Consider the following 11,360-nt stretch of genomic DNA (forward strand, 5'->3'; position numbering starts at 1 on the left):
TTGGTCGCCCGATCCCATTATTGCAGTGAAGGAAATAATACTCATTACTTGATGATAATCATACATTCTGTACATTATCAATGCCTGAGACCATTGTGGTGGTGTCGGCAGTACTACGTTCTATGGCTTAACTTCCTGGCTTTCAACCATTCGAATCATTTCAAAAGTCTGGAAATGTCTGGAAGAAATGGGAAAAGTCTGGAAGTCTGAAAAGCTAAAAAAATGTCTGACAAAAGTCCAAAAGGTCTGGAAGATCCAGACAAAATCTGGAAGGTTTGACATCACTGACTCAAAGAACGAATGAGGTTTAACTATTAAATTTACTAAAAATTACCAGCGTTTGAAATGAGGTTGCTCATCATCTAAAACATCGAACAAAATATTCAAAACGCACAATATCGAAATGTTTTAGCTAAAATTTCCGAACAAATCTTATCCTGAGACCAACTTATCTTATATCTCATAGGACGTTCTGAAGTTATAATTATTCAACGTTCTTAGAAAATTCAGGTTTACAGATGTGATAGGGGGGTTGTATTTTAAAATTGCATAAAAATTTAAAAACAATTGCATTGAAATGCAATTTTTAGCAAACAAGGAACGTTTTTTACATAAGAGGTTTTCTGGAATAAGTCCAGAATTTTCGCTAACACCACCTATGATTGGTAACATTCGTAAGAAGAACGCTGTTGTGATTCGTCGAATGTCCACCATCCAATACGAATGTTCGATAGGGGGTCCTTTTCCACCTCCACACGAGAGGGGGCCTATTTTTCCTAACCGAAGTTTCACGCCTTTGAACGACCCACCATAAGCTTAGCCTCTGGTGCTGAGAGAGAGAGCGCGACAACCACATCCCACATATTAGAGTGGGCTTGGAAATAGTTTGTGATTTGCCGCGGCTTCAGTCCAATGGTAAAAATAACAGGGGGTCAACCATAGTCGGTCAAAGCAGGCGGTGGCGGGTGTTGTCGGAAAGGATTTTCCTTTGCTGTCTACCGAAACGACCAAACGAACCAACCCATGCATTAGCCATAGCCAGCACAAAAGAGGACGATCGACGACGAAGGGCAACGAGAGCAAAAGAGAAAGTTGTATCGGTAGGACGTTTACTGGCCGAAAACAGGCCGCACATTTGTTAGAATGGTAGGGAGAATTAAAAAATCTATACGCGAGGCCTATTTGATTAGGCTTCCGAGGGGATGGGGCAAAAATATGGCAACAGGGCCTTTCCTTATGTTGGCCTGCTGCGAAGCGTTGGTATACGCGCTTCCCGGATGAGGGAAAAGGAGAAGGACTTCGAAATGAAATGCTCTCCTCAGCCCCTAGAGAGTGTTAGTAAAAGAACCACCTTCAATTTCTCATTTTGGTAGGGTAAAACAGTTTTGTACGTTGTTTTGAGAAGTATTATATTGATATTTAAAATTTTAAAACGCGTTTTCAGAATCGAATTCCAGGTTACTGACTTTAGATTGAAATTAAAATCTTAAATTTCTGATTCTTCTATATATCAGACATTGATTGAATTATTTTTTTTAAACATATTCTGTGGAACTATCAAATAATCACGTATAAATTCATTAAAATTGCGGATAAAAAATAAATTACAACAAGTCATGTGCCATCTTCAACTTTTTGCTTATGGTCCTCAGTCAAAACTGGAACGTTACGAAAAATAGCATTTCCCTGCCTCCAAATTTAATAATTTTAGAACCGTCCGTCGTTCAAAAAACTTTTAGCTCTTTTTCTCCCTCTCTTCCGATAACTCTTTTAATTTTTGCGAGCAGCGGCTCTACCTACTTTATGCAGCCCTCGAAAAGTTGGTTCTTGTTTTTGTTTTCTATCCCATTCGCTCCCATTAGTTTAGGCAGACTGTCGCTCGCCCCGTTAGATTCACACGGAATGACCCACTTTTGAACGATTAGGATGCTTCAGCATTAATAATAATATTACCTGTCGTAGTTCAAAGGTTTTGAAATTTTAACTCTAATATTTGTTTTGAATAACAACTTTGTCAAATTTTTGTTGAGTTGAAAATTTAAATGAACAGAGCAAATTGAAACACCCTAATCTCAATTATGTGTGCGTGAGGCGGAGCTTTCTCAGTTTTGTGCTCTCCCTGTGGCAGCGATGATGAGCGAGCATCGTTCGAAAGAGCGAGCTTGTCTGCATTAAAGCAGGCCACACACCACTCTCAGAATGAGAGTTTCAGTTTCTCATGGTTTGCTACGAAAAAAGAAGCCTTCGGCTTGTCGGAGTATTATTTCCTAAATAACTAAATTATTTAGATTCGAAACGTCGGTTTTATGTGTAAAAATTAAGTTTAACATAGTGTGGAGTGGTTTAAAAATAAGAATTGCGATACTAAGGCCTTGAAAACGTGTTGAAGACTGTCCCAGAATAAGTGAAATGGATTTGAAGGTCTCGTAAAATTTTTGACTAGCCACACATACATGGGACAAAGTGGTTTGTGCAGTTGTTGTGTACAGGCGTACAAAGATATCGGACTTGAATCGAAGTGTTCTCAGGAGACGACCAAGCGTAGGGAACATTTTTCGGTGAAAATGTAACTCCGGCAGACGCAAATCATATCTCCGGGCATCCTTGAATGGAAGCGACTATAAAAAAGGAACCGGCCGATGATCCGGTTCCAACGATGGTAAGTCCGGTTCTGAAACAGTTTCTGCTCATCGAATCTCAGGTCATTATGTCTAGTAGGCGACGTCGATTTTGTTAAGCTCAATTTGAAAAGTGCAGTGAGTGTAAAACTCGGCTCACGGTGCTACTTTTTTGTGGTGGGTGTTTCGTATTTGCCCTCCTCTGGGCGGGGGCTTTCGGGGTGTTTCCATTCACTCGTACTGCCAATGCCAGCAGAGTCAATGTGTCAGTGTCTCGCTCTAATTTGAAAGTGCACGAACCGCGCGACGTTTGCGAAATTGGGCACCAAATAAGCCCGTCCGGTGCTACAGGCGACTTCAAAGTCGGCCTTCAAATGGTGAATTGCATGTTTGAAGTGTTATTTTAATAAAAGATTGCCAGTTACGCGTGTTTTCGAAGTGTTATTCGATGTTGAAAATTGCTTCCACGTCAAGTTGGCGACCGCCATATTGGATTCATGTTGTGGCGAGGAAAAAATTTGAAATGATCCACAAAACCAAAATTTCAAGAAAACTGAAACTAATTTCCCTCTGACAAGCGTTGATTTGAAACGATTCGAGCATTCGATGCAAGTTTGCAGAATTGCATTTCATAAATAAGCCGCCTTTCAATCAAAACTAGCTAGATGACCTTCCGCCGAGAAAGCTTGAACATGACTCGCTCAAAGTGATTTTCTGCCATTAATGTACGAATACAATACCTGTCTCCGCCTACAAAATCCCCTAAACGTAACGACTCTGCACAGGGTGTTCCTGCAGCTGCTTCGAACATCGCTCTCTCAAATCTCTCACCAAAAGTGTCTGCCCTCCCTTTCTGAACTCATCGTAGGCTGTCCCTTTCGGCTGAGACAGCCCACACAATTACAAACGCACCCGAATGCTAGTTCCACTTCGGCAATGTTCGGTTTGTTTTGATCCGGCAGTTCGTTGACACTGGCTGACGGACGCTACATAGAGCGGCGTCGGTTTCTTCTCCGATATGATGTGATAATGAGAATGGCACAGGCACGCTGTATTTACTAGGGACGCATGGAATACGCACTTTCGCTTCTTGGTTACCAAAGTGATGTCTCGCTCACTCCAATGGGACGCGCGGAGGGGATTAATAAGCTTTTTCACTGGCTGGCGAAGGGACACAGACCACAGTAGTAGAATTTAAGGGGTGGGTCTGGAAAATTGGCCGCTAGACCACGTGCGTTTCGTGCTTCAATCGAGGGGAGAGAGAATGTTGTGCAAATGCAAAGCAATTTATAGTTTTTGTTTTGAGCTAATTAGGGAGATTGTGTGTTGGTGTGGGCATGTTGTTGTTTTGCTGACAGTCACCGGTTTATGGCCCGGTTAGATGTGCAGTGTGCAACATGTTCTATTTATAGTTGTGTCAGTTAATTCGGACACAGTTGATATCTCATATTGCATATTCATGAAGTAAAACTTTGTACCCGTGGTGTTAAAATATTTTTGAAACAATAAAAAAAAAATCCGCTTTGGTGAGCATTCTTTTAAAATCATCACAAGGAAATTTTTGAACAATGTTAAGATAGCGGGTCGGCAAAGATGTCCGTGCTGTCCTAGGAAGAAATTTTTATTCAAAATCGATTGTTTTGATTTATGCATAGAAATTTAGTAGCTTCTACACTCTCTAAGTTACTTATATGCTTTAAGTGGGTTCGAACCAGCACTCGAATCGCCATTTTTTTTAAGATGAAGATGATATTATTGTTTAAAAATCGAACGCAAAAACGATATTTCCTAATACTATTCCTATCCTATCCTCAGTCTCAATAGGTCTTTTCAGGAAGTACTTAATACATATAACGAAGTGTTGTAAAGCCAACATTGAATTATTAATTCAATTTTTATTAAATAAACAATACCAAAAATCAATATCAGTGATCAATGAAAATTCTACTCATCTTTTACTAACAGTTTTATTCTTATAGAAATAGAAGCAAACCTTATTATTTATGTTTCGACTAACATTTTTAAAAGCGGAATTCAATTTTTTGTTTTTATTTTTTTTGTTTATCACTTATCGGCTAAACTTACCGAAATTATTTTGGTCATTTACAGTGAACACTTCGGTCACACGTTGTTGCGACCCGGCGTCGCAAAACCGAGACCCTATTCAAATAGAGATAAATCTAAATCACAAGACTGTTGGAAGACAACGAAACCTCCCTTTCGCACTCCTAGTATAGTAGAAGTTAACTTTAAAGTTAAAGTTTTCGGAAAAAACGAAATAAAAAAACGCGCGTAAATGAAACCCAGTGGAGTACCATAACCGTACTTTAAGCTCCACCCACACATAAATGGACTCCTCGCAGGGCAATTTAGCGCCCGGCCAAGAGATTCGTGTCGTCAGTGCCTCGGTAGTGGCCCAACTCCAGGCTCAAGGATTGCAGGTCCGTTGAAAAATATATGTTGTGCCATTTTTACGGAACTTTATTTTTTTATTTCTTTGTATTTTTTTGTGATATGGTTAAATGATCTTAACACGTTATTAGATAACCTGAAATTCACGAATTGTTATTTTTAAAGGGCAATGAACTCAATGCAGCTATCATGGCTGCATCGCAGCCGCAAACCGCTGCACAGCAAGCTGTACAGCAGCAACAAATACAGCAACAACAGCAGCTTCAACAGCAGCAACTTCAGCAGCAGCAACTGCAGCAACAGCAGCAGCAACAACAGCAGCAGCAACAGCAACAGCAGCAACAACATCAACAACAGCAGCAAACACAGCAACAACAACATCAGCAGCAGCTGCAGCAACAACACGCGCAGAACCAATCTCAGCAAAACATGGCACAAGCGGTGAGTTTGTATGAAATGTTCATAAATGTTCAGTTGTTTTGGTAAATTGAAACGCTAATGATTGTGTTTTTCTAATCAAAGGTGCAGCAACAGCAGCAGCAGCAGCAACAACAACAACAAGCAGCAACGCAACAAGCACAGCTGCAGCAACAGGTTCAACAGCTTGCTCAGCTGTCGCAAGCTCAGCAGCAAGCAAATCACCAACCACAAGTCATCACACTTCAGCAGCTACAGAATTTCCTACCCCAGCATCAGCTGAATACCATCACAACTGCCGATGGAACGCCCGTTCAGGTCGCAGTATCCTCGGCAACAACCACACCAGTTGGAACCCCAGTTAAAACATTCGTTACATCTCCTCAAGTGCAGCAGCCGCAGATACTGAACCTCCAAGGGATACCACAGCAGATACTACCGGGAGGACAAATCATTCAGAATCCCAACGGACTTTTTCAAATGATTCAACCAGTGCAGACGGTTAACGTAGATGGGCAGGACACCCTGTTTGTACCGGGTGGAATACAGGGTAATCCACTGGCCGGTGCCCAGGCGGTGCAGATCAATGGTCAACAAGCTTTCCTAACACCTTCCGGCCAATTGATCCGAGCCCCGAATGGTGTAGTTCCTAACTTTCTCCAGAATATGACTCAGGCTGTTCAGCTACCGAATGGTGAGTAATTCATTGTTTGTAAACGAATCCATTCAAAGGTGTGGTTCATGTTTGTTAAGAGCTCTGTTTCGTTGTTAATTGCACCCCCACAAGCTTTCTGTATGTTCGAAGAGCATGTTCATCTTTACTGTATATGTACATTAAATCAGATAAACCTTGCACACACCGCACTTTTAATCCTTAAAACCTGTTATTTGTAAGTCCACAATCGAGATACGAATTCTCTGTATACTTTCATGCAGCTGGTCAGGCTACGCTTACTATCCCGGGAACTAATATAACAATCCCCTTGGGTACGGCAAACACCGCAGCTAATGTTCTAGCTCAACAGCAACAACAACAGCAGCAGCAACAGCAGCAACAAGCTGCAGTTGTGGCTGCTGCTACCGGTCAACAGCAAGCACAGGCCCAACAGCAAACGCAACAGCAACAGCAGCAGCAACAACATCAAGCTCAACAGCAACACCAAGCTGTAGCCACGACTGCCCAGCAGATTCAGCAAGTTCAACCACAGGCAACGATAACCATTCCTGGAACCAATATCCAGGTACCGGCCTCGGCATTAACAACGCAAAACATTTTGCCTAACAATATCACAACCATTAAACTGGAAGGAGGTAATTGCGGACAACCATCATTTATCAAATTACATTCACCATGCTTTCGTTTTCTTTTGTTATGTTGGATTATGCATGTTTTTTTATGTTAACTTGGTGACGGTCGCGTGGATTTGTCAGATAAAATTGGTAACAAAAGTTTTCCCCCATACCTAACCAGGTCAAAATGTGCAAGTCCGACCGGCAGCTGCGATACCTCAGGTTGTTCAATTCCCGATGCAACAGACCGTTCCGGTACAGGTTCCGATATCGACCGGCAACGGGCAAACAGTTTATCAAACCGTCCACGTGCCAATCCAAGCTATCGGTTCTGCCTTCGTTCAACCGCAGATGCAGGTGATCCCGCAGATTCCTCAGGTGGCAAACATCATCACTCCTTCGGGGCAGATTCAGCAAGTTCAGCTCACGTCGATTAACCCGCTAGCCGGACTGCAGGCAGCCGCGGCTCCTCAGAACATCATTCTCCAGCAGCAACCCAACCTGACCCAAACAGCCGCCTCGGCAGCTGTCAATGCGTCCAATCCGCTAGTGACATCCTTGCACGGAGGATCCGTACAACCGGGTGTTGCTACAACGCAAGATAACGGTCAGCAATCGCAGTCTCAAACACAGGCCCAGCCGCAACCCATTACGATAGCTGGACCGCAGGTGGGGCAGCAGATCACGGTGATACCTTCCAACACGCTGCCACAGCTTCGACAGAATGCAACCAACATCATCCAGGTGCCGAACATACCCGGCCTCCAGGCGATCCCGGTACAGAACATTCCGGGCATCGGCAACGTTCAAGTGATCCCTTCAAATTTCATGCAACCGGTTCAACCGCAAACAGCGGCGTCGCAGCCTCAGTTGAACCCGGTCAATCAAACAGGGCAAACTATGTCCCTTCAGCAGGCAGCGGCGCATCAATTATCAAATATAAAGCCGGATCCAAGCGACCCCGGTAAGGGTTGGTTCATCAAGCAGGAAGTTATGCCAATTCAACCGGTAGTGTCGGTCGCAGGAACCGGCTCTGGTGCTGGTAACGGAGTCACAGGTGGCAGTGGCACCGGTACCAGCATGCCCACGCACATACAACCTTCCCCAGCCGGGAGTAGTTCCTTACCCATCCAACCGAGTCCGGCGCTCGTAAATGTGGGCCCAGCGATCCATCAGATCAAAGGAGAAATCCTTCATTCGCCGACGACCACACAAACCTCGGTCAACGTAAACATAAGCCTATCGGGGGACGGAGGAGGAGGCGGGGGCGGTGGTCACGGAGCTCCCCGATCGGCCGGTGGCGATCGTAATTCGGAGGTCGGTGCAGGTGAACCTCAGAAGCCTCGCGTTCGGCGGGTCGCCTGTACCTGTCCCAACTGTGAAACCAAGGGCGAGGGACCTCCGAACAGCAAGAAGCAACATATCTGTCACGTGAGCGGCTGCAACAAGGTCTACGGCAAGACGTCCCATCTGAGGGCGCATCTCCGGTGGCACACAGGTGGGTGAATTTTTTTAAGGGTTTTCTTTTGTTTATAACATCACGAAATATCAGAAATTTAGAACAGTGTTGTGGATTTCATTGCGATGAATGTTAATTAAGTGACATTTCCTCTTCAAAATACTACCTGGGACATTGCTGCTCGATTCCATATTAGCCTTTCCCCGATCATTGACCGTTCTAGGAAAATGCCTCTTCATGATTGCCCAATATTTCTCAATAGGCGGAATTGGGGGCAGTTGGGTGGGTTAAGGTTTTTTGGAACAAACTGGAACCCTTTCTCTGCATACCATTCTTGAACGACTTTGCTGTAATGACAGTTCGCCAAAATATTACGGGATGGTCGTGGGATCGAATAAACGGCAAAATTCATTTTTGGAGACACTTTTTTTGGTGAAGTTCCGACATCATTGTCTTATTTGTAACGAAAACCTTCGTTTTTTTTGCCACAGCTACAAATGCCATGCCAAATCATAAATTTACGTGCAAATTTCCCAAGTTGCCGAAATCACAGAAAAATCTGTAATTTATCAGAACTTTGATCAAATTTTCATCACAGATTCTGTGTCACAGAACACAGAGTTTTGGAAATATTCACATAATTCACAGATTTCTTAATTAACGTCTTAAATTACGATTCTTTCCTACCTACCCTAAGGGTCCAGCGTCGATTGACCGACGCATAGGGCTGAGATAAAAGATCTCCACTGCTGGCGATCCGATCCGGTACAGCAATACGGATTTGACATTTGAGTAGAAGATTCGGATCTTAGTTCGTAGAGAGATCTGGCGTGAGCGCCAGATGTTTCGGAGACTCGCAAACGTAAATCGCAAATCGGGCTTTTCTGATCCGGGTTTCGATGTCCTTCTTGGTACCACCATCTGGCTACCAAGATACTGGAAGCACTCCACTTTCTCAACATGTTGTCCAGCTACTACGAAATTGGAACGATTTTTTGTGTTGATTTCCATCGACTTGGTCTTTCCGACATTGATTTTGAGACCTGCTGCCTTGGAGCTTTCGGTGAGGTCGTCGAGCTTACTCTGCATGTCTTGTTGTGTTTGGGCGAGCAAAACAATATCGTCTGCCAGGTCAAGGTCGTTCAGCTGCTCCATGGTTGAAGGATTCCACGGCAATCCTCGGTTTGGTCTACAGTCAATCGATCCAGTCAAGATCTCATCCATTAAATGAGAAAAAGCAGCGGCCATGTCAACATAAATTTTGAATTTAAAATTTAAAACTTTGTTTCGGAAAAAAACATGATAAAATTGGTAATGTTTATTGTTCTTTCTCAAAAAAAATGTAAAAAATCAATTTTTCATGATTTTTTAAAGTAATTAATGCTATTTCCATCACAAAATTTTTGGGTAAAATCACAGAAAGTCAGATTTATTTTTGACAAAAACACAGATTTTTTCTCGGCAACCTTGCAAATATGTCGGCAAAAAACAATTTAAAATCGGCCGGAACAACCCCCCGAGCCACTGCGAAGTAAAATTTTTGACCTAGGAACTGTCCAAAGTCAGCCTTCACATAGGTTTCATCGTCCATCAGGCGACACCCGTCGGACTTGGTCAGCATCGTATAGTTTCCGAGCAAGGATTTTGGCCACACTATTCTGTTTTATGATCCGATTTGGCTGTTTGCTATCCCGACCCGATACGATTTGATTCCTTCCCGGAGTCGAATTCTCCTCACGGTACTATGGGCTGCATTTGGAATTCCTCTAAAACGTTTTCAAAATCTTACCACGCAGTTTCCGGTCGAAACTGCGACGATTGGCTTGAGCCTTTCGAATCGTCGTCAATGATGTCCTTATACTGTTTGATAACACGCCATACGGTATTTCTGGGCAATTTCGGCTGTTTAGCTAGCCTAGATGCAGACCTCAATGGATTGTCCAAATAATTGCACAATTTTTTCCCTTCTTTCGGCTTTCATGTTGATTGTTTATAAAGTACAGTCGATTTCCGGAATGTCAAAAATACATAGGGGAAAGGTTTCCTAAATGGGCCTATCGGGTTAAATGCGTTGTCAAGACAACATATCTTATCAATGCATTTTGAGGGTAATACGCTTTGAACATAAGGCAAGACAAAATTTTATGAATGCACCAACTTAAATTTTTTTTTAAATTCATACAAGGTTTTGATACCTTTTGATGTAATATTTTGACTTTTTTGAAAATCACACGTTAAGAAGCTCAAAACAAAAAGTTGGGTGGTATTTGTTACTTATTAAAATGAACCTTACAAGTTAAACAAATTTAGGCTTTTATGGTGGTTTCATAATGATTGGAAAGTTGAATAAGAGAGTTTTTTTGTTTGCCCCCATCATGTTTGTAAAATGCCGCTATCCTAAAATAACAGGTTAAATAGAACAAATATATGATTTGTATCATTAAAACTTCAAATTTAATCTCTAATTAACACCTTCAGAAAGAATGGGAGATCTCAAAACAGATTTGATATAATTTTTCTTATGAATGAATTGCCTCCATAATATTGCAACCCTAACTTTGGTTTAGTTTTATAAAATAATAAAAGAAGTAGTATTTTTTTTAATAAAATTTCAGCTTTATCGTAGGGTAAATGATCTTGAGCGGAACTAATTGGCCCAATTCGACGCAACTCGGAACAGTTGATCAAGCGGTATGGCTTTGGGTTAAATCCGAACAATTTTTTTTTCAGTTCAGCGGATAGATCTTGGTTTCTTCTTTCTAATGATGATTTTAAGAATATTTTAGTGTAAATCCTTATAACTCTAGAACTGTTTTACTGAAGTAAGAATTCTGATCTTGAGCAGAACTACACTGATCTTGAGCGGAACTAAAATATGATCTTGAGCGGAACCATTTTCTTCTGTCAATATCTTTAATAGCTCTTATTCCTAATACTTGTGTAACTGTGGAAACTTCAATAAAATTTAATCTTTGAAGATTTTAAAGTTCATAAATTAATGTTTTACATAAAAAAGAAACTAAGCGTTTCAAAGTTGTTCTCAAAATACCCGTTAAATTTATTTCTTGCTTTAAAAAAGTACAATTTTCACTTTGATTCAGTGTATCCTATTCTGAAAGAATCGATTCTCTAAATTCAATTTTTTTTTAACTCAAAAATTAAAT

The 11,360-nt window shown here is 41.8% G+C and overlaps 1 protein-coding gene across 5 annotated transcripts; it reads left to right on the forward strand.

Annotated features, from left to right (window-relative positions):
* Positions 1 to 2,216: 2,216 nt before the first annotated feature.
* Positions 2,217 to 8,258, forward strand: LOC129759565 (putative uncharacterized protein DDB_G0271606). 5 transcript variants are annotated; one of them, XM_055757038.1, is made up of 6 exons: positions 2,217 to 2,659; positions 4,728 to 5,059; positions 5,196 to 5,471; positions 5,553 to 6,141; positions 6,384 to 6,758; positions 6,919 to 8,258. In XM_055757038.1, exons 2-6 carry the CDS (start codon positions 4,967 to 4,969, stop codon positions 8,241 to 8,243), a joined length of 2,658 nt encoding a protein of 885 aa, XP_055613013.1. In that variant the 5' UTR covers positions 2,217 to 2,659; positions 4,728 to 4,966; the 3' UTR covers positions 8,244 to 8,258. The 5 variants fall into 5 exon arrangements, with proteins under 5 accessions (XP_055613013.1, XP_055613015.1, XP_055613012.1 ...); XM_055757037.1 differs by lacking the exon at positions 2,217 to 2,659 and adding an exon at positions 2,850 to 2,995; XM_055757039.1 differs by lacking the exon at positions 2,217 to 2,659 and adding an exon at positions 2,892 to 3,006.
* Positions 8,259 to 11,360: the final 3,102 nt, after the last annotated feature.

The sequence above is a fragment of the Uranotaenia lowii genome, unplaced genomic scaffold (assembly GCF_029784155.1).
Source record: "Uranotaenia lowii strain MFRU-FL unplaced genomic scaffold, ASM2978415v1 HiC_scaffold_190, whole genome shotgun sequence".
Taxonomy (NCBI): Eukaryota; Metazoa; Arthropoda; class Insecta; order Diptera; family Culicidae; genus Uranotaenia; species Uranotaenia lowii.